This window comes from Mytilus californianus, unplaced genomic scaffold, assembly GCF_021869535.1.
Source record: "Mytilus californianus isolate M0D057914Y unplaced genomic scaffold, xbMytCali1.0.p SCAF_3, whole genome shotgun sequence".
Lineage (NCBI taxonomy): Eukaryota > Metazoa > Mollusca > Bivalvia > Mytilida > Mytilidae > Mytilus > Mytilus californianus.
The window spans coordinates 115,571,458-115,596,282 of NW_026262679.1; the positions used below are offsets into that span (position 1 = coordinate 115,571,458).

A 24,825-nucleotide genomic window follows, 5' to 3' on the forward strand; every position below is an offset into this window, starting at 1 on the left:
GAGTTTTTTCTTTTTGATGTATTCAGATTCATTTAAAGGTTTCTTGTGTTCTTGAACTGTATTTTTATTGCATAGTTATTAATCTAGAAAATGATTTAAATTTTCTATATTATATATGATTTTAGTCTCCAGCAAATGAATGCAATACGTTAAGCTTTATTCAAATTGTGTAGACATTCAGTTTATATTACTTCAAAATAAAACTATTTGAAAATTTATCATTGTTAATTCTACTTTGAAAATTTAAAATTATTTACAAGTATACGTTTAAAGTTTGGTCATGATATTGCTGTAAATCATCTGGAACGTAATAAATCAATGTGAAACAGACATCATTTGCTGCTTTTAAAAGTCTATTCGAATTAACCTCTATTTGGAAAGTGTGAAACCTTTGATACGGTTTCTAGTACTGCTTCATACATTTTTACAAAAACTGAATGAACTTTGAATAAAAGTTGATGAAAAGTTTTTATATTAAAAAATCACCCATAATGGTAACAAAAGTTGAAAAGTACAAAAATAGAATATTATCCCTAGCCCAAACAGAAAATTATTTAGGCTGTTGCTTTACAATTTTCATCAAACAAAATCCCGAAAAGTTTATTTTACTTATGGGTCATTTTAAAAATGTCATTTTATAGGTTCTAATATTCATAATATCACTGTTTTGTGTGTCGTTATGTTTCTAACTGCATTAAGGCTAAAGATAGCTCAATAGAATTGAGAATGGAAATGGGGAATGTGTCAAAAAGACAACCACCCGACCAAAGATCAGAAAACAGCCGAAGGCCACCAATGGGTCTTCAACACAGCGAGGCTTTAGCTGGCCCGTAAACAAAAATGTGTACTAGTTCAAGGAAACTGGACATCACACTAAACTCCAAAACATATAAATGAACTAAAATAAAAAAACATACAAGACTAACAAAGGCCAGAGGCTTCTGACTTGGGACAGACGCAAAAAAAGCGGCGGGGTTAAACATGTTTTGTGAGATCTCAACCCTCCCCTATACTTCTAGCCAATGAAGAAAAAAACAGACACAGCAATACGCACAGTAAAACTCAGTTTGAAAGATGTCCGAGTCCGATTCAGAATAGGTAACAAAAGAAACCAAGCAAAATGACAATGAAATATAAATGAACAAAGGACTACTAGCAGTTACTGACATGCCACCTCCAGACCTCAATTAAACTGATTGAAAGATTATGTCTTCACCATAAGAAAATCAAGCATATTCCCTCCCGTTACGGGTTTAGTATCATACCATCATAAAATATATGAGAAGAACATAACCCGTATACAGTTTTGATTATTTGCGCATTTGTTTTTTTTTTTATCTAAACAAATATGAAGGAAAAAGAACGGAGCTGTGGTATGAATTTATAAGAGACAATTATCCATCAGAAACTGAATGACGTTCCTACTTCTACAGTAGGATTTTCTTATCCCAGGAATAGACTACATTAGCCGTATTTGGCACAACGTTTAGGAATTTTGGGTCCTCAATGCTCTTCAACTTTGTACTTGTTTGGCTTTATAACTATTTTGATCTGAGCGTCACTGATGAGTCTTATGTAGACGAAACGCACGTTTGGCGTATTAAATTATAATCTTAGTACCTTTGATAACTAATTATAATTTACCTTTTACTCCATTTTTATTTATTTTGGTAGAACAGTCAATCCAGGCAAAGTGTTACAAAGCGTGTTAAAAAATATTTGTTGTGTGTAGATTATCCTTGTTGTAGGTTTTTTAAACCCTTTATAGTTGATTTCGATACGGTTTAAATTTCAGATTCGTACTTACCAAATACCGTTGAATAAATATAGGATGCTTTGCACTTAGGTAAGCGGGTTTATGTTGAATAATTATAGGACATGCTGATTTGAATATTGATTAATCACGTGTATGAAAAATTAAATACCTGCCAGGTATTTTAAGACTGTAGATTTACATATTCACTCTTCCAGAAAAATTTCGGATGAGGTGTAACTATATCAAACTGTTTAAAGTGTCATTGCAAATCAAATGTGTATTTATAAGTCACCTAAATTTGTGAAAAGATGGTTTATGAAAAGCGATTTAATTTAGAAGCTTAAAAAACTTTGATTTTTGTGTAATTTGGACGTATATTGTAAGTATTTTTCAAATACATATTCTAATAAAGATGAAGAGTATTGTTTCCAAACCATGTTTTTTCATGTGATATTTTAACCGTTTTTTAATCTAAAGCTGATGTTGAAAATCTTTAAGTTGAAACTATTCTCCTGGTAGATTTTTTTTAAAGAGTCAGCGAACGCGTACGGTATATTTCAAAAACTTATTTTCAGTAGATAAATATTTCTGATTCCTGTTATAAAAGAAATACGATTTGCAACGACTGAATTTTTATTTCAATATTTTATTATTTTATCATTATTCTATCTTTATTAGCATGGTTGTTACAATCATTGATAGCATTAATACATAATATTTATTAAAAAACTAAATCATTAGTTAATTCATATGGTGTTCTAAAACAATTTGGGTGGATCTTCATGATAACTGTACATGTAAATTGTCGACGAAACAGCAGCTCAACAATAAGACATTTGAACAAAAATGAAAACAAATGAACGCAATATCAAACAATAAAGTTTGTTAAAATGGCCGACTTGTATAAAGGCAGGAAAACAAAAATGTCACCAGAAAAAATACATTTGATAAGAAAAAAGCAAATAATTTAGAAATCATGTTAAATAGAATAATGGAATATATCGCTGTCATACAAACTTCTGATTCCGTCTTCCGGTTTGATTCTACTTTTGGTTTCATCAGCTCTTCAACGTTTTTTAGTTATTGATTTTCAAATACTTTGGCCTTCAGCATCACCGAAGAAACATTTTTTCTCGAAATTGGCGTCCATTGCAATAAAACTGGAACCGTTAATGTTTTTCAATTCGTCAATAAAAAATAAACAAAAAAGATGTTACTTTTAATCAAAATAATTCCCCAAAAAGATTCTAGCTACCAGCTAAAAGTATAATTTAAGCATGTGAGATATTACTTTTTTCATTTAGCTTGTGTACTATTAATAATAATTCATACGCTAACCGTTTTAATAATTGAGCACCTTGTACTAATGATACGCGTTCTGGCATAATTGTTCAGATTTTACATATTCTATGCAGAACCGTATAATATCTTTTATAGAATAACTAATCGAAGAATTCGAAAATAGAAAAAAATTCTACGAGTGATCGAACAACACATTAACTCACGAAAACGCATGAGTTACTTATCAGTGTTGTTAGGTCACGAGTTGAATATTTTTCGATATTTTAATTCTTCGATTAGTTTTTCTTTTTACTGCATTGACCGTGGGCTTTTTAATAGAAATACAGTAGATGGTAAAACGAAGTATTTATATTTTACCCATCCCCTATTCGTTTTGATGCAACGTGATCGACAACATATTGACGACAACCATTATTGTATGACGTTGAAGGAGTGAAAATGCCGGATTTATTTCAGTTGTGAAATTTTCGATTTTAATTTTTATGGGAAATCACGTTATTTCATTACAATCAATGTTACAAATTCTGTGGTGATCAGCGGTAAAATTAAGTGTTTCTTCTTAACTGTATGTAGTACAGTAAACAAGGCAAAATGCAATAAAATATATCAAACGTTTGACTAAGATTAAACAAGTAATCATTTTACAGTTATCAATACGAATTTAAATTTGAAATAGTATTTGACCTTCAAGGGATCTGGATGACAAACGCCTAGTGTAGGACAAACGCCAAGTGTAGCATTTTATCAAAACTTTCACCACTAAATATTACCCCGTTGTTTGTTAAAATTTTGTCGTGTTCTTTCTTTTTTTTTTTGTCATGTTGTTGCTTTTTTTACTTATGTTTTTTAATGTCCCCTTGGTATTTTCATTCGTCTTAAGATAAACCACTGAAATTGTAATACAAGGAACGTGTTTAAATTTTTGTTTAAAAACGGTCGTGTTTCAAACTATATAATATTGAGAATTGACAGTACACGACTAGTAAGGATATTGTTTTTTAAAAGGCATTGTTCAACATAGGATAAAGACAATTAGTTGATTGTACTTCCAATACCAATTGTTCCTGCAAAATCAAATAAACACATGAAATCTTCTTTAATGAAGCATTGCAGTAAGATTAAAGTCTCTCAAAATATGTCATTGTGTAAACCAATAAGTTTGTTTTTGGCGTATTTAAAAAATATGATCTAGCAAATTGATTGTGTTTAATGTTGGAATAATTACTGTTGGAATATTTGCACGAATCAGCATTTATGATAACATTATAAATATTCAAATTTGGTAAGTATGAAAACAACGTGGGATTATTGACATGGTGTGGAAAATATAATACGCTCACTATCAATTATGTTTACATAACATACCATATCCAAAGTTGAATAATTTGTTAGATAATCCATCAACATAAGTAGACGGGTTTAATTGTAAAAATAAACATTGGTTATGTGGGTGATGAAATCTTCACCTACCACAAATTAATAAGGATTAAGCGGATGTAAACTAGTCAATATCTGAATTCAAACGGAAGGGTATACTTCAAAGGTACAGGAATAGAAACCCAATATATCAAAGGAAAATCTCTGTTATTGGTCATCCCTTATAGTGCACGATGACGACGTTATGTCCTTATTTTGGACTACTGTCGCAATAACATTTTCCATAACTCTTTTTTAAAAGGTTTAGAGCAATCACACTAAATGCAAAAAAGTCCCATTAATAATATTCGATGTGCCAGCATTAATTCTCGTATGATCTGTCCGTCGATTTGATATTTATCCTACATTCACGAGCCACAGTCTAGTGATACCCTTTGGAGACTTACAGTGGTTGTACTTGAAAATCAGATAGTAAAATTTAAATAAAAAGTATTAACAAAAATACCGAACTCCTAGGTAAATTCAATAAGAAAAACTGACAAAATTAAACGTCAGACTTTATCAACCAACGGAAGGAATGGAAAAAACTGTCATATTCCCGACTTGGTACAGACATTTTCCCTTGAAAATAGTGGGTTAAACCTGGTTTTAAAGCTAGCTAAATTTCCTACTTGTATGACAGTTGTATATAACAAAAAAAACTCGATAGCTGTTTGCATAAATACCGAGCTATGTCAAAACTCATACGACAAAAAGGAACATAATAGCACACAGACAAAGAAAGGAAAAACTGTAAAGTAAACAAAATATGCACATTTTGAATAAAATCTTTTCTAATCAGATGTTTTCTTAACAAAATTTCTAGTTTTATAAATATTAATAGGTCAATCAAATTAAAAAATACTTACATTTTTTTTAATGTGTATCAGCAAAATAATTGGACAATATTGGATATTTCATTGCTTATTTGAAAGTTCAAATTTTACAAAATTTTTTCGATTCGAATAAAATCAACCTCATTTTTTTTTAAAACTCCAATAATACGTAAATAAATATAGATTCATTAACCTAAAAACATCGTCAGTGGTTATCTTCTGTTATTTCCTAGTTTTTGGTTTGTATGATTTTGGTCTCAACTACGTTTTAACTAGTTAAAAGCACTGAAAAATTAGTTGTAGAACACTTACTAGAGGCCGAGATGAAACGATATTTTACTGGTTTTGTGTACAGTTTAGGTAACCAATACATAGTAGGGACCTTCAAATGTTCAGGCCTTAAGCTGTGATGTAGTTATAATATGTTTGTTTACTATATGACTCTCTGTGAAGCGCACGGACTTGAATGTAGACTAATTTAAAATTTCATTCTTAAGAACGTCCGTGTAGTATTTACGGCATACCACAACCACATTGTTGGCTGCTTTGTCGGCCGGTACAAACACAAACCACTTTGAAAGTTCTTGAAGTTTATTTCTTATTCTGTAAATAGGCGTATTGTGTACTTTTTTATTTATTTCTGATTTTTTTTTCAAAATGTGATATTCGAATATCCACAACATTCATACATTTATTTAAATAAGAATCAAGAGATTTTTTATCAGATTTTTCCCGTTTACACCATTTTTTACAAAACGAGGAAAGCTTTTAACCTGTCTGTCTTGGACGATATTGAGGTCCTCTGTAATAACATGGCCATAGGCATCATATCTAAACTTCGACGATTCACAGTTTCAAGTTAAAGGAGTATTATTTTCTACATTGACGTCTGATGTTACTGACGTATAATTAAAAATTAAACTTCTGCTGGTTTTTTTGTATGTATACGAAATAATAGGTGGCTCTGTGTTATCAAAATAGGGAGGTATACAGTTTTGAATGGTAGAGTCATTAAATATACTCGATAAGTTGATAAAATCAATACCTCTGTTAATATATTTAATTTTCAGAAAGTGCCGTTTATGATCTCTCCGTGTAAAACTGAAATATCTAAATCTAGGAAAGGACAGTTATTAGATTTAGCGTTTACATTTGATTAATATAAAGTTAGTTCATTTAAGTAAATGTCGGCAGTATATTAAGAAAATTCTTGATTCACGGTTATACTATTGTTGTATTTTATTGTGGTTTCATTTTTACAATATTTTATGAAATAATGGTAGCACTTTATAAATTTGGTGCGTCCAAGTTTTTATTCATGATTCACGTATATCAGGAATGCTCAACCCCCAAAAAATGAAAGCCAATGCTGTATGAGAACATGGATACTTGAGGACCTAAATGGCAAAAAAGGACATAAAAAGAATGGAAAGGCAATCTAAGGTTACGTTGGCCGTAGGAGCTGGAACCTCTAATAGTTTACAAATTTATTGACGGAGATTATTTATGGATATATCATAACTTTTTTGTGAGATACTTTCACCTTGTTTGAACATTGGATTTATACTTCGGTTTAATATAAATATTACTCAATACCAAGTATTTTACAGTAAGATTTATGTCGTGTTTAAATATAAATTCTTCCATACAATCCCGTTGATAACGATATTTCTGCACTCGAGACAGTTAAATTTTCAAACTCCATATTTGACTATCGGGAGTATATAAATATTGTAGTAAACGGGGTCAATCGGTTTCTCTTTTGATCTTATGGAAAATGATGAGTGGAGTGCTCCGAATTGATACGGCGAAAAAAAAAAACTCGAGACAAAATTAATAAACTATGATTAATCAAAAATTATAAAACACTTCAAAACTGGTTTCAACGTATTCAGTCAAAATTACATAATTTCATGTCGATTTCAAATGTCTGATATTATTCACCATTTTAGCGAATGAAATATATGGTGTGTGCACGATATGTGTTTTGTTTAATGAAACATTTTCATCAGGTACAAGACACGAGACAAAATGTTTGAAAAACCAAATAATAATAAAAATAATAATTAAAAACCAGTTGTTCAGAGAATAATTAAAAGTCTATTCCAAGGACCTTTTTCCACAGGAATAGATTACCTAGCTTAGCTGTAATTGGCAAAACCTTTTGGAATTTTAATTCGTTAAAGCTCTTCAACTTCTTACTTTATTTGGCATTTTTAATTTTTTTGATTCGAGCGTCACAGATGAGTCTTTTGTAGACGAAACGCGCGTCTGGCGTTTAATAATGTTAACCAATTTTAACGCACCAGTTGCGCATTTCGACAATTAATGTCTCTACAGTGAAGCTCGAGGCCAAAATATTTAAACATCCAAAATCTATTACAAATGTTGAAGAGCGGATCAAACCAAGAAGGACCTGAAGTATAGCCAAATCCGGAGATATATTCCTTAATTTCAAATAATTTCAAATATTTTATAACAGCAAATTTTAATCAAACAATCTGTATTTTCATACTCGGAGTATTTTGACTTATAATATGACAAAAACATATGTTCAGCTTCTGATGAGTAAACAAGCAAATTCCAAAATGTATGTTTTTTAATTTTAGTTCATTTATATGTTCTGGAGTTCAGTGTGACGTCCATTTTCACTGAACTAGTACACATTTTTTGTTTAGGGGCCAGCTGAAGCCAGCCTCCGGGTGCGAGATTTTCTCGCTGTGTTGAAGACCCATTGGTGGCCTTCGGCTGTTTTCTGCTCTTTGGTCGGGTTTTTGTCTCTTTGACACATTCCCCATTTCCATTCTCAATTCTATTAGAACTTGACCTTGACCTTTGACCTTGACTCTAATTTTCTGCTGATGACTGAGGACCTAACATCAAAATACTCTAAGTTTCGATGACTTGGTGTATGAGTTACAATAACATACAAACGTAGCAAAAAAATTACTCTTGTTACATGTAAAAGAGGGACGAAAGATACCAGAGGGACAGTCAAACTCACAGATCGAAAACAAACTGACAACGCCATGGCCAAAAATAAAAAGACAAACAGACAAATAATAGTACAGATGACACAACATAGAAAACTAAAGACTAAGCAACACGAACCCCACCAAAAACTGGGGGTGATCTCAGGTGCTCCGGAAGGGTAAGCAGATCCTGCTCCACATGTAACCGGACCACTTCATTCCTGAGGTAGTAGCGAACATTTGGGAGTAAACATTTAAGTGATATCTTTCACGGTTTCTGAGGAGAAGTGATAACAAGAAAAAAAGTACATTGTATACAGGGATATAACTCCAATATGAAAAACTGTTAAGTTGAACAGAGTGAGATTCAACGGCGCTATAAGAGTTCGATATCATAAACTAAACATCGTATCGACATGATGCGAACCAAAAGCAACATTTCAGAAACGAAGGTTGTTGAAGAAAAAAAATGAAAGCATTTTATAAACTAAATGTTCAGAGGAAACTTTAAGGTCTCTCCACATAAAAATTTCCAACCGGTTAATGATTTAATTTAAAATGAATTTGAATAAAGATATGACATATTTTACTGAATGAAGGAGGAAAAAAGTAACTAACGGTTTAAATGTCATTTAAGGAATAATGAAAAAGCTTAGCTTACAGTTATTGTAAATATATACGGGTTGGTGAATCTTTTTATGAAGTACGGGAGATAATCAGCTACTTTCTATTAAATCAAATGATAGCTTTCTTTACACTGATTAAAAATATGAGGTTTCTATATACTTTTACTCGAGCAGGAGATAACTTGAACCCGATTTTGAAAAGTTACGTCTGGTGTCATATTTCAACTTATTTTACCCCGATTAAAAACATTTTCTGCGGGTGTCATATGATAGCTTACATAAGAATGATTCCAGAAATACATTATGTCTATTCACTTGGCTTGAAATAAGAATATAATTAGATACTTCTTGTATAAAATATTACTTCCGGTATCATGTGATATCTTACATTACATTTAACAAAATATGATAACAAAATATTAACTTTCTATGTTCTTTTGCTTCAGATAGCGACATTATTTTCTACTTCAAGTTTAACCCCAGACTGTATCTACTTGTTAACTGTAAAAAAAATCTGAGGCCATGGATATTGAATCAAAAGACTTCAAGTCTCTAAATTGTATGGTTAGGAAATTATCTTTTTATAATTAAGAGAAAACTCATAAATAAAATCACCCGAGTTTTTTTACCCAAATGTATTGGCATTGCGTTAAGTCATAACTTACAATTAGACTAAAACATTACTGAAATTCAGAAATTATTGCGTGCATTTCTTATTGCTATTTTTCCCGATTGAACAAAAATGTGAGATTAATTATTGCGATTTCAGGAAAAGCTTGATACTGTATGCGATATCAGAATGCGAGTTCTTATTATTGCGATACTCACCTATTCGCATTATTCGCACTAATGAAAACCTCGCAATGATTTCTAAATTTACAGTATCTGATAACGTTGAATCCTTTTAATAACACGTATCGTTACCTTGATTATATTTTTGTTTTACACAATGAAGACATCGCTAGGTATACTGCAGAAATTTATTGAAGGGAACTTGATTTAAATTCTAATATAATCAGCAAATCCTATCCTTTTCTAGATTTGGATATTTCAGTTGAACACGGAAAATTATTTTTCCAAAATTACGAAAAATGTTATGCCCGTGTCTGTGCTGACGTTTGAAATTTGAATGATCGTAATATATGTATGATTGTTAAATTATAAATTAAGGCATTTTGTTACCACAAATTACTTATTATTTTTTTTTATTTTTCACACTTTGTCCGTTGTATATGCACTAATTAAATTTGTAGTCTGGGAAAAATGATTTATTTATCAGTTGCAACTGGCTTTGACATTTCGTCTTTTATACTTTCTATACGATGTGGGTATTACCCGTTGTCGAAGGTCGTATGATTGTGTATTGTTGCTTACATCCAAGTCCTTTGGTCGCTGATTAATAGTTGTGTCATTGGCAATCATAAATCACATATCCTTATATTTGTATATCAGTTGTATGCTATTATTATAAAGTGAATTACGTTGCTTATATTTCAGAGATGCACTGATAAAACAATGACGTAGAACAAGATTGTCATATAAGCATAAAATGGAGAAGAAATTTATGGAAGTTGAGATTCGTAAGAGAAGAAAAATTACATTCTGGAAGCTGTGTACAATTTTCCTGATTATTTCAACTATTCTGTGTTTCATTCTATGTATCTACTATTCCCTTAAAAAAGATAAAGGTATAATACTTAAAAATAAAAATTCTCGCTTTGTCCACTAGACATTTTTACAAGTTTCGACATACAGATAACAAAAATTATTTTCAGTCATTATTACTAAAAATTAAGATTTATTAAACAATTGATGTGCTGATGTTTCCATTGGGTAGAAGCATATACCATTGTCTTTAACGTATCTCACTTGATACAATATGCGAGATCATGTCCTTAGTATTTCAGTTTTCAAATAGAAGTATAATAATTACTAAAGAACGCAGACTATGAGGAAGACTGACTTGAATTATCTCTTAATTGTCGATTCCCTGAGATTTTGCTTGTAAGTGGTAGTCACAATTTCACCATTCTTCCATTGTGAAATCCCCGAATGAGACTAATCACAAATTTTAACTTGCCAGGAACAACACGATGAACGCCAGTGAAGCAGGATTTGCTTGTCCTTTCGGATAATCTGACATCTCCCCGTGGGTGTTTTGTTAATTTTGGTTGCAGTCTTCTGCCTTTTTTTACCTGTAAGCCATGTTCCGCACATTTTTACCTGTTGCAACATATTACTATAATTAATCTGTTTTTTGGTATGGTCCTGACATTGATGCTTGCTACTTGCTATGACATTTGAATCTTACAAAGAGGAGTAATGCTTAACCTGTCGGTACCTCTAATCACACGCTATCTGCTATTAATGCGATGTGAACTACTTTTACAACCTTATCCGTGTGTTCGTACCTGTATTTCTAACCTCGGTTAACTACTTTTATATCTAATATGCAAATTTCAAGTGATCTCAGAATATTTGAGATCAATTAATAAACGTTATTCTTATTCACGATCTCGTTATATTTTTGTTTTCCAAATACTCATCGAAAGAACAATGATAGACATGGTCAGCAGACTCATCAAAGACGAATGTTGTCTTAAACATTATCATGTCGTACTTTAAAATAGCAAATGCTGATGTTTATTTTCTATACCGCTAAAATCATGGAAAATATTTTACCTTCTCCACTATCCCTAATAAACAAAAATATTTATCAAATAAGAAGCCTTGTAGTCCAAAATAAAAATAATGATTTTTTTAGGCCTGACATTAAGACAACTATATAAAAGGAACGGTGAACAATAGCAAGTTTTCAACGTTAGATATTCACTTTAATATGAATTGGTGACGACTTTAAAAGAAGATTTCAAATGATATTAACACACCTTAAAAGTCCTATTTAAAATACAAATGATTTTTTAATCATCTATACCACAATTTGAAAGTTCCGTTACAAGAGATGCCTTTATATTATTTTGTATTGACAAAATCGTCCCCGAAAACCAGTATATACAATGCAAATATGTACAGTATGTTAATAGTCTGGGTTGTTTTTTCAAATTTGTTTTAAAATCAAAGATTTAAAATCAGCACTATCGAAATTTTAAAAAAATCAACAGAGAACTAGTTTTCCATTCATTTGACTCTGAATTTTTCTCCAAAATTTTTGATTTGATGTCGAGTAAATTAATCAGAGTTTTACAAAATTTAGAAATTATTACTGAATTATCCCGCTACCCGATTTATATATTGCTCTAGAAAAATAATGCATATCATACGATATTGTAATGGTTTGTTTTTCTTTTAAATATGTATGTCTTTATATTACAAAATTCACCAGTAAAGTTTTAAGCAATTGTTACAAAAACTATAAGTACTCAAGGGTCACTGACTAAAATAAAAAAAATATGTGACGTTGTCAAAAAGTACATTTGTATCTATCGTATCTACATACATAAATGCACAGTACTGAATACAATAACGTAATATTATCACATTTTTATATAGATCCCATACTTTATATTTCAGAAAATTGTAGTTTGCAAAATATGGGTAAGAAGATCAGTTTAAAGATTAAGTTTCGAGTGACACCAAAGTCGATATTCTATATAATTGTTCAATTAAATTTTGACAATCCATAGAAACAATTTCATAAGAAATATTAAAAACCAATTGTTTAGAGAACAATTGAAGGTCTTTCCACACCAATTTCTAAATACTTGACGAGAAACTACTTCCGGTTTACTGAAAGTTATTATTGGCGTTCAATCATAGATTCCATCATACGGATTCATTAAGTATATGGTTTCTATATTATGTTGTCTGAAATACGGGAGATAATTTGCTACTTTTGGTTAAGAAAATGTTACTTCCGGTCTCATAAAATAGCTTTAGTCACATTGATTCCAAAAATATTGGGTTTCTATAAACTTTTGCCTGAAATAAGGGAGCTAATTGTCAACTTCCAGTTAGAAAATGTCCCTGTTGGTCACATGACAGCTGTATATACACTGGTTCCAAAATTATATGGTTTCTATATACTTTTGCCAGTTATAAGGGAGATAATTAGTTACTTCCGGTTTATCGTAGGTCACTTCCGGTCTCAAATGCCTTTTAATTAATATATGGTTTCTAGGTACTTTTCCATGCAATAAGTGCAAAAATGGCTACTTCCGGTTCACTTAAGATCACTTCCGGATGACATTTTTCAAAGTCATAAGTCATCGAACATTTTGCAGAAGACCCTTTTGCTTTATCATGTACCATGTTGAAGTAATAATCAATTAACCTTAAATCAAAACCTTTCAAGGGCAACAACTTCTACAAGATGTTATTGGATTGTTTCAGAACAATGTATACTATCTTCATCACAGTAAAGCAAACATTTTGCAGTAGTTCTTTAACAAATGTCTTTAAAAAGTGTCAGAGGAGTTCCTAAAACAAGAAAAAGTTAACATTGAGAATATGATCTTGACCTTGACCTTGACCTCAAATTCATTTCTCTGAACCAAGGATCTCAAATCAAAATACATTAGGTTTCTATCACTTATCATTCATGCGATACATTAAGATATCACTTATGTCAATTACAGAAGGGAAATAAATCTCATATGGAGTCTTCGTATCGCTTCGGTCGTTTTGGACAAAACATCCTGAGGATATAACGAGCAATATGGTAATATAAATTTTTCGATTTCTTTTACGGTTGCGAAGGAGTAGACATAACAAGAAAAACAGTGTACGGGGAGATAACTCTCACAGGAGACATTGTACGGTTACACAGGGTAACCTGCGAAAGCGTATTTATTGTTTGATAGCATGTACCAAAATTTTTTCTTCGATATCTTGCGAAACAAAAAAATATCTCAACATCAAAAGATGTGACTCAAATTGGATCGATGACACTGCTGTTGGACGTTTAATCCCACAAACCCAGCAGTTAGTGCTCCTGTGCTGACATGAAACACAATTGAAACGTTCATTTTCTTAAAAATTACCGTAAATTAAACTCTGAAATCATTTCAATCTCTAGCACTAGCCAGAACTGAGCTATAATACCACTGTTATTGACTACTACTGAAATCAAAATACATTAATTTAAAAATACGGGGAAGGAAATCAAAGGGACATCAAACACTATAAGTCAAAGACAAGAAGTCAACACAGCAACTAAGGTTAAAAAAAACGACGAAAAGACACAAAAAACTAAATGTTAAGAAACAAAAACCACACTATAACAAGGGATATAAGCATATACTGCGATAGGGTAGGAAGTTTCTTTTCCTCTACTTGCAATTGTCATGTTTTTCATGGTTATGTGAAAATTCGGTTTAAAGTCAGTGAAAACGTATTCTGATTATGTTTGTAAAGATTGCTTTTTAGAGTGACATCGACAGAAAATTTTGAATATTGATAAATCTATATTATTGAACCGTATTTATATCTCAGAAATAATGACTATATATACGAATGTTACAGATTCACCATGTTCCACCAATCCTTGCTATTACAACATCACATGCGCTGTAGTGGACGATGCTCTCTTCTGTATGTGCCCTGCTGGATACATGGGAACTTATTGTGAAGGTTTTAAACTTAATGTTTGTTAAAGGGGCATTAGCTACGAGATAATAATTCGCTTTTGGCAGCCAATTTGGTTCAATTTGGTCAAAATAAGATAAGAAACATAGAAACATCGCTGATGAATTGTTCACTTGCAAGTGAATAATACGACCTCATTGCATCAGTATTCATATGACCATCGATTTAACCCCTTAACAGGAGATGGGTTAGTAAATCTCAAGCTATTCAAAGGAAAATAATGTCAACATGTCAAGAGAAACAAGGATGAACCATTTGGTTTATTGATTCAATCCACAAAAAATCATTTTTATACAGGTAAAAACGATGATAATCATACGTTTTAACCTACAATCGGAAATAAAACAGACCTAGAAAAATCCAATTGCACGTGGTCGCTATCTGTTTATATTTATATTTATGTTGATATCGGGTTATATGACCATCGGCAATCTTCGGAGGTCATCTCGATGGTTAATTGGATGACGTCTAGACAAAAATACACACGAAATGTTGATAAATATTATCGAGTCCACGCACTGTTTATTGTTTATTTTAGACTGTTTGTAATTTGGATATACGTTTTAGTATGTTATAAATCAAATATGAGAATTTGAGTCAAATCGGTGAACATGCATTTGACAGCTAATGCCCCTTTGAATAAATGTGTTTCTTAAACATTTACTTATATTATATGGCCGGAAGCTAATGCTTGAATAGTGTAACAATGAAATAGCTATGCTGAAGGCAATTGTCTTGAAGTGTATTCTCTTTTTTTGGTCTGATGAAACTAAAAGGTATGATCAGAACTATTGTTGGCCCCTGAAATATATCTAATATGTACCAAGCAATACAAATAGCTCACCACTACTTACGATATATATTATTAACATATTAATATTTAAGCATTTTTCAAACTTTAGAATATTTTAAGCATAACATCGGTATGAGTTGTTTATTTCAAAGTAATTATTGGAGGCGATGAGTTTCTTTAGTTGTTGGGTACAAAACAACATGCAAGCCTTTCCAAATTATGTTAGCTCTTTTTTATTAATAAACAGGTCAATATACTTTGAACACGTTATTGCAGAAAGGTCACTTGTGATGTCATAAATATGTCGACCTTACATAGTTCTTGGACAAGATAGATATGAGCCAAGGCCTTGTCCATAAAGGTATTTTACATGCATTTACATCTTTGTATAAAATATCTTTGAGGAAATATTTTGTTTGGTTAAAGCCCTAGCTCATATCTAATTATTTATATCAAGACCTCAAAATGAGTCAATTTTGGCAGTTTTTGCTGTTTTGCACAAAAATGAAAGGTGTTAAGCCTCAATGCAAATATGTAAGACAAAATTCAAAAATATAAATACTGAAGTCTAACAGACTTATGACTAATGAACATCGAAAGGATGTTATTTGGTAGATTATAATATTGTTTGACTTTCGAGTTCAAAGGGTAGAAAAGGTGGCCTAATCATACCTATTCCTTTAAATATTTTAAGAGTTGAATATGTAATCATTTAGAAAAAAAACCTGTTTACTAATTTAATTGAACGTAGTTTCAGTGATTGACAAGATATCATGAGATTTGCATAGTCTTCTTCATTAAAATAACATAAAGAAGACAATACCAGATATATGTAAACTAACTCTACCGATGTATGTGGGGTAGTATATACCAAAAAACGTCTTTATTGTTTGAACTATTTCAGGGTGGATTAAGGTTAGCTTTCTTTGGTTCAATCTCCGGCGCAGAGTTCATATCCGTTCCGTACATGCTCCGCAATACTACACTTAATATTGATTGTAGTGTTACGTAGTATTGAACGGAACGGATATGATCTCTGCGCCGGAGATTGTCTTTGGTTTACCAATAATGCTTTATTGGCTGTTATAAAAAAAAGTACAATCATAATGATAAAATGGTCAATAAAATAACCTTTTGACACCTATATCATTATTTGATTGGTTTAACTATTGTTACTCCTGGTAATACTATGAAACGAGGGTAATATTGATATTTGTGGTCAAGCTAAAAAACAAATTGACTGAATTGTTCTTTGGGCACACTTAAGTATATATACTATAATACTTTCTGGTGATCACTAATAACTCTTTATAAAAAAGGAAATGTTGGATTCAAAATATATTGGCGATTTATTCCCGGATTGAGTTACAATAAAATCTAAGTGGTAAAATAAAATCTATGGTCTATTAGTACAATATACTATTTACTGTAATGTTCGTTCACCATTTACTTTTTAGAAATACTAAATCGGACTTCCTGCAATATTGACCGAACGAAAATCCATGAAAAATAAAAAACTCAAAACTAAAATAAGAGAAAACAATAAAATACAATATGAAAAAACAAAAAAGTGTAGTAACATGGAATATTACTGTTACAATATAGGATCAAAGTTATAAAAGATAATTAGAACATCATTGCGGATATTTGGAACACAATCCGATTTCAAAAGTGAACAAATATAAATCAAGGCAGATAACTAAAGATTATGCAATGTACTTATCTAATCATGCGATTCACATAATGTTGTGAAAACTATAAAATATAAAGAGGACTGAGTGACTTCTTTTAGAAAAAACATAAATATTACGCGTTTAAACCTGAATTTCGCATGATTATAGCTATAGACTGTTTCTAAATATTTTGACAGTCACCCCATGTTCCAACGGACCATGTTTGAATAATGGTACCTGCACAGTTGCAGGGGAATCTCACCTCTGTGTTTGCTCTGATGAATATGGCGGAACGCGATGTGAAGGTAAGTATATTACTCTTTACATAATATATTGGTACAAGCTTAAAAATGTATATAGGGTAGGGTTTTGAATCAAACCAAGATATGTAAAGCGTATGTTTATTCCCTTGCTGGTATTGAGTTTCTTAAACTCTAAAAGAAATTGTCTTCAAAGTGTGTTGGTCTCGAGCGTACTAGTAACTATTCAAAGTTATCGATGAAACACTTGTCATGTGCATTTGAATTGTTTTCAATGTAGATTAATTACTTTTTCGTGTGAAAAATAATTTTCATAGATTTCGTTGGGAAAGATAAAAGAGGATTTAAATGTTCCACGAAGCAAACATTTTCTATTGGATAGGATACAGACTTTGGCAAAACCACGAAAATACAATTTTTCATCATTCCTCGAGTAGTCAGTACTTCGGTATAACTGTTTATGTTCTTATATATCCTTGGCTCTCAAATATTCGGCTTTGTGCGTTCCTGATGAAGGTAAGTCCAGAAAAGCGCGTCGGACGCATGAAATTTATAACGTGTTGTTTTCATATTTTATATACACGAAGATAAATGAATTCACAGTATCACTGCCGCGACAACACTTCTAGGAGACCCCAAAGACTACAATAAGCAAACAAGACATTGCGTCGATTATTGCTTCTAATTATCATTATAAACAGCATTCATGTGTCGATAAGAAATATCATTATTAAGACCATTTGTGTAGACCAGGTACTATTCGGATTTAAAAAATGGCCCTAAAATGAATTTCTTTTGAAAAATTTCAGAATAAAAAGTTGAATCTACTAGTATACACTTTCATAAACCATTGGGGATTTAGTTTGAAATATTTGCCATTCATTGGTATTAGAGTTAAACAGACAGTAAACTCAGTGATGACGATTTCAGTCGTTCTTCATCACCACTCTGTTGAATTTATCTAGTGTTTATTTCAACTACCAGCACTGGGTTGATAACACTGCTGTTAGACTGGTAATCTTCGAGGGTATCATCAGCTCAGTAGTGCTTCAATACATGTTGGTTTTTTTTAAATAAAATTGATGGTTCCAATTTTACTGCACCAGATTTTCATTTAGACAGTTAGCGTCTCTTCAGTAATATACTCGAGGCGAAATATTTGAAAGACAAAAATCTTATACAAACGTTGAAGAGCTGATAAAACCAAAAGTAAATTCACAGCTGGACAAGGAATGATTGCGAAATTTTATAACAGGAAAATTGAAATCAAACATTATCTGTATTTTCATGCTAGGACCGAAGTGCTGAATACTGGGCTAGTGATTATCTCGGATTTATGTACCATCAGTGATGCTAGATGTCGAAATATTTGAAAATCCAAAACCTTCATAAAACAAAAAGTACTTAAAGCTCATCCAAACTCAGAGTTTTTTGTTTAGGGGCCAGCTGAAGCCCGACTCCGGGTGCGGGATTTTCTCGCTGTGTTGAAGACCCATTGGTGGCCTTGGGCTGGATTTTGCTCTTTGGTCGGGTTGTTGTCTCTTTGACACATTCCACATTACCATTCTCAATTTTATTATCATGTACATCCGTAATCTGACTGATTTGTATTATTAATAATGTACTAGTACGTGTTTCTTACAATGCTCAATTAACAGTGATATTTGAAGTTTATTTGCGTGTGCGGAAGGTTGATAAACGCCCATCTGGACATCAAACAAGGAATTCTTACCAATTGTGTCATAATCATGTATGAGACTCTTTGAATAAGTGTGGATTCACATGGCGGACGATGCAAGAAAAGCAGATGACGCTAAACCTGTCGACCATGCCGGTTTGATCCTTTTGGAGTCAATGCAATTCTCTCATTTTTTGTTGTGTATCTTGTTTCTTACCTTGATTTTCTTTATGAATTTATAAGATTTGAACTTCGGTAAACTATTGTTGGTTATATATCCAAAGGTTATACGATACTAGTATGACATTTTGTTTCAGACAGAAAAATAAAGGACTGCAATGACCTGCCACAAAATAGTAGTAGTAGTGGTGTGTATACACTTTACCTTGAGAATGATATGAAAATATCAGTATTTTGTGAAATGTCTGAAGACAATGGAGGATGGACAGTAAGCATTTTTCTTTATAATGAACATTGATCGAGAAGACCTTTTCTTTACCTGTAGCTCCTTTATACCCAAGCATCTGCCCTTTTTCTTTATAATGAACACTGATCGAGAAGACGTTTTCTTTACCTGTAGCTCCTTTATACACAAGCATCTGCCCTTTTTCTTTATAATGAACATTCTTCGAGAAGACCTTTTCTTTACCTGTAGCTCCTTTATACCCAAGCATCTGCCCTTTTTCTTTATAATGAACACTGATCGAGAGGACCTTTTCTTTACATGTAGCTCCTTTATACCCAAGCATCTGTCCTTTTTCTTTATAATGAACATTCATCGAGAAGACCTTTTCTTTACCTGTAGCTCCTTTATACACAATCATTTGCGCCTTTTTCTTTATTGCAAAGCAAACATAAGGATGAGAAATCAATCAAACCTTCTTTCTTCACTGCTATTATTCCCATTGTAATAAATGCGTTTCTGTCAATTCGAGAAAAAAACAACATTATACTCGACAGTAATGATATATTTAACATTGATCAGAGCCAAAGTAAATATCTGTTCATACCACAGAGTAAGGAAACAGGGAAAAGCATATATCATGTATGTTCGGCAAAGACTGTAATTCACAGTAAGGTTTTGTATACCTTCGAATTTGCACATTACTGTATATATCCTTTTTTCATATAACTCATACCCAAATGCTATATTTCTATATATATAGATATTGTTCATTTAAACACCTAGATATACTGTGCAATTGTGTTTCTATTATCAAAAATCTAGACATAGCACAAACTTTACCGCCTTTTTCGGTATTTCAGACACTATTTACAGTTGTTGATCTGTTTTAATTTATGAGTTTGTGTATGATAAACATTATTTTAGAAGATTGCTTGACAATTGGAAACCCTCAGCTTTTCACTACTACACAATTTGTTGTTTTTTTTATGAAATATCTGTTATAACATTAACGGTACCAATTTTCTCACCAGATACGCGTTTCGACAGTAAATGTCTCTTCAGTGATGCTCGATACCAAACATTTCAAAATTCTAAACTTGTTAAAAATGAAAAGCTTATCAACCAAAAAGGACACAAAAGTATAGCCAAAGCCGGGCAAGGAATCAGAGCTTTGCTCAATTAATCAAGTACGAAGCCCTGTAATACTTCAATGTAAAGTAATTAATTTTGTTTTGATTTTTACAGGTCGTACAAAGAAGATTAAATGGAAAAACGGATTTCTTAAGGTTTTGGGACGACTACAAAAATGGTTTTGGTGACCTTACCGGTGAACATTGGCTAGGTAGTTTATATACTTTTAAGAATATGTAATTCCTATGCTGTTGTTGGACTGTTGGTCCCCGAGGGTATCATCAGCTCAGTAATCATGATTCATAGCAACTATTTTAAAATTTTACGTAATAAATATCATTATTAAGAATCTCAGGTTCTAACTCCCTCGTGCAATTCTAACAACAAATACCATGAAAACAATATCGTCAAAATGCTGGACTTTTCTTTATGTTGCTGAAAATATATTTCTACAAACAGTCGGTATTCCAATTGGTACTAATTATGCTCCACATCTAGTTGATTTGTGTTTGTATTCACGTAAATCAGAAATTCTCATATTCCAAACGTTCTTCGGTTTTACTTTGGAAAAAGCTTCAAGATTTGAAGAACTATTGATAAAGTCTCTATTCTTTTAAATAACGAACATTTCAATGATTGAAAACAACTCATATACTATATATACCAGTGGATCTGAAATTAAGGACCTACCAAATAAAAACGGTCTGCTTCATATTTGGAAATTAGACACACATTTTATGATACATGTACTTGCTCTGTTTGTAGGCAATGACAATCTTCATTGCATCCTGCAACAAAATGCCTACAAAGTTCGATTCGATCTCGAAGCCTTAAATGGAAATACAGCGTATGCAATATATGATAATTTCAATATCAGCAACGAGGAAAAAAACTATAAATTGAGTATATCTGGTTACCATGGAACAGCTGGTAAGATGCATTGTTGTTTTTTTTTTAAACTGAAACTTAATTATTGATTTAAAATATTAAACATTCATTATGTTCATATCGTAAATTAATATTTTTTGCTTAAAGGGGCATTAGCTGTCCAATTTATGTTTATCGATTTGACTCAAATTATCATATGTGATTTATAACATACTAAAACGTATATCCAAATTACAAAAAGTCAAAAATAAACAATTAACAATGCATGGTCTCGATAATATGTATCAGTATTTTGTGTGTATTTTAGTCTCGATGCTATCTAATTAAACATCGAGATGGCTTCCAAAGATTGCCGACGGTCATATAACCCAATTGTATTTTTCTAGGTCTGTTTGATTTCATATTATAGGTTAAACAATAGTTAATCGTCGTTTTTACCTTATAAGAATGACTTTTTGTTGATCGAATCAGTCGACCAAATGGTTTCTCCCTTGTTTCACTTTCAATGTTAACATTCTTTTCCTTTTTAAATAGCTTATAACATACCTAGTGCATGCGTAACCTATCTTTTGATAAGGGGTTAGATTGAAGGTCACGTGAATACGGATTCAATTGTGTTAAATTATTAACTTGCAAGTCAAAAATGCATCAGCGATGTTTTTGAGTTTATTTGACAAATTTGGGGCGAACGACTGCTTATGACAAAATATTATTTCAAAATTCCGCTTGTCTAAATCGTAGCTAATGCCCCTTAAGTATCCAACAGTTTTTGTCAATTGATTGTCGATAACGACACTTAACGGTACAAGGTACAACAATTTTCTGTCAGCTTATTATATGTTGATTCCTCGAGGGAAACATTTTGATATTGGTCGACGTTCTTAAATATATCATACAAACTTCATTACATCTTGCAACAAAATGCCTAAAAATTTCGATTTGATCTCGAAGACTTAAATGAAATATCAGTGGAATATTAATATAAAACAACAACAAAAACATATTTCGAGGCATTAAAAAAAAATATTTTATACATGCAATAATATTAACGTACCATGTGCGCATTTCGACAATTCGTGTATCTTCAGTGATGCTCGAGGCCAAAATATTTGAAAATCCAAAAATGTTTATGAACTTTTCTTTAATATAGAGCATCATTTTTGTAATGTTTTTATTTGCACTTATCCTCTTGCACAGTTTTTTATGTTTCAACAGGTGATTCTATGAAAGATTCCCAAGGTAACACCCACGATAATTTCATGTTTACCACTATCGACAGAGATAACGATATTGCCGGTAGTAATTGTGCTATAACTAAAATGAGCGCTTGGTGGCATGCTAAATGCACTTGGTCAAATATCAACGGACTGTATCTTGATGGTTATAGTGAAATCAATATGCACTGGAATAGCTGGAAAGGAAAATTAGGGCTAAAAACGACCAGAATGATGATTAAGCCGAACTGATATAATTGAAATTCATGAAGGGTGTGGGAGCACTTTGAAAGAAAAATATCAGTGATAAAAATATACCTTTAATTTTGTTCTTTTTTACAAATCATTTTTCTTCAGATTTAAGAGGTAATTTTTACGATGTTTACTTTAATATTAATCTTCGTGATATAAATATAAATAAAAGCGTGGAGTGAAAATATGTTTACGAAAATCAAAGAAGACAATAATTGGAAGAAAAAAATGTTACATGCAAGAGTCAACAATGCCAGACAAAAGATGGCGCGTTATACTATAGGATCAAATATTTCTTGAAGATTTTTTTCTGAAATAAAAATATAATATTTGTCTATATTTTTACTGGTCTTACTTAATAAACATACATAAAAATCAGAGTATTTCCGATGAGTTAAAAATACTGCATATTGACCAATATTGCATTCTAACTGGCATGGTACGCACCATAGTTGTTCAGATAAAAACTATATTTACATCCAAGGTCTTGTAATATAATATGCTGCTCGAAACAAAGTTCCTCATTATATAGTACAATAACCCTATAATATCGTAAAGAGTAACAGAAATTTCGTCACTACAAATGGTCTTCGCCAGTTTCGTTCTTTTTTTTCAAATGAAATGATATTATCTTGCATTGGTGTAGTCCTTTATGTAATCTCTGTGTTAGATTATCGATATAATGCTTTGAAATATTTCTATTGAAACTTTGGAATTTCACAGTACGAACAATATTCAACACTGAAATTATTTAAGGAATGACTATAATATTTTTTTCTGTCTATGAGAAATAACATCAAAAATGTGGTGCACACTTAATAACTCGCGTAGCGTGTTATTTAAAAGTGTGCATCACTTTTTTTAGATTACAGTCATTCCTGATAATTTAGTTCTAAAAAGGAATAAATCATGATAAAAACGTTGATGACGTCACGGTCACATGACAAAATTATGTCTATGAGCTGATAGTCATAACACTTTCAGCCAATCAGAAGACGTGTTACATCCAAAATTAAATTATTTAAAAATCACCTAGTTTTCTAGTGCGCTGAACAAAGAATTAGTCAGATTCAAAATTGGGCTAGATTTCAGAAGAAGTATATACAAGTTCAATCCTTGAAAATTGCAATGTTTAGGCGGACAAGTCGTTAACAAGAATGCAAAACTAAAACGAAAATAACAATGTTAAACAACTGTCTTGTTCAGCAATGTTCACAAATTATATCATTTAGTGTGTTTGTACTGAAGATATTTCCACGTACTTTTCTATTTATGTTTTTTTTTTTTTGTGTGTACTGTGTCTATATACATGTATGTTATAGTCAATGGGAAGATCTAATTTTAACATGCTGGCCTAATTTGATGTCTGTAAACAATTGACCACTCATGTTGCAAAGCACAATCGCTACTACTTCTGCTGAAAACCTGTCACAATGAAGCCTTTGGGCGATCGCTTATTGAAATATTGAAAAAAAAAATCCAAAGATACTTGACAGACCGAAAACCGAGTTTTGTATATAATAATTGTTTTATGTTTGTTGTTTTGTACATATATCAAGCCGTTGTTTTTCTCGTTAAAATTGTTTTTCATTTTGTCATGACACAGGGGTGCGTATCATAGATGTTTGGGGGTGGAAATATATGCCAGTCGACTGGTATGCGTTATACATTGTGTTAATAGCGAATAACACAATGTATAACGCATACCAGTCGACTGTCATATATTTCCGCCCCAAAACATCTATGATACGCGCCCCTGTGGTCATGTCGGGCCTTTTATAGCTTTCTATATGGTATAGGTTTCGCTCATTGTTGAATGCCGTACAGTGATCTATAGTTGCTAACATCTACGTCATTTGGTCTCTGGTGGATTGTTGTCTCATTGGCAATCGTACCGCATCTCCTTATTTTATATCATTTATCAATGCTCTTAAAATAATTGAAAGATGTTTTTCAGTATAGTTAGCAGAGATCATGGTCATCATACTTGGTTGAAATATACCAAAATATTATAACAA

The 24,825-nt window shown here is 31.7% G+C and overlaps 1 protein-coding gene across 1 annotated transcript; it reads left to right on the forward strand.

Moving 5' to 3' along the window:
* Positions 1-1,991: 1,991 nt before the first annotated feature.
* LOC127735900 (ficolin-2-like) lies at positions 1,992-23,152 on the forward strand. The gene is made up of 8 exons (XM_052246324.1): positions 1,992-2,135; positions 10,406-10,596; positions 14,390-14,497; positions 17,176-17,283; positions 19,234-19,364; positions 20,568-20,664; positions 21,219-21,383; positions 22,557-23,152. Exons 2-8 carry the CDS (start codon positions 10,458-10,460, stop codon positions 22,805-22,807), a joined length of 999 nt encoding a protein of 332 aa, XP_052102284.1. The 5' UTR covers positions 1,992-2,135; positions 10,406-10,457; the 3' UTR covers positions 22,808-23,152.
* The last annotated feature ends 1,673 nt before the right edge of the window (positions 23,153-24,825 follow it).

Excerpts from the sequence above, each read along its gene's own strand:
- LOC127735900 (XM_052246324.1), top strand. The coding sequence starts at position 10,458 with ATGGAGAAGAAATTTATGGAAGTTGAGATTCGTAAGAGAAGAAAAATT. Across the intron at positions 10,597-14,389 it reads TTCCCTTAAAAAAGATAAAG|ATTCACCATGTTCCACCAAT; the intron begins GTATAATACTTA and ends CGAATGTTACAG. Across the intron at positions 17,284-19,233 it reads TGGCGGAACGCGATGTGAAG|ACAGAAAAATAAAGGACTGC; the intron begins GTAAGTATATTA and ends ATTTTGTTTCAG.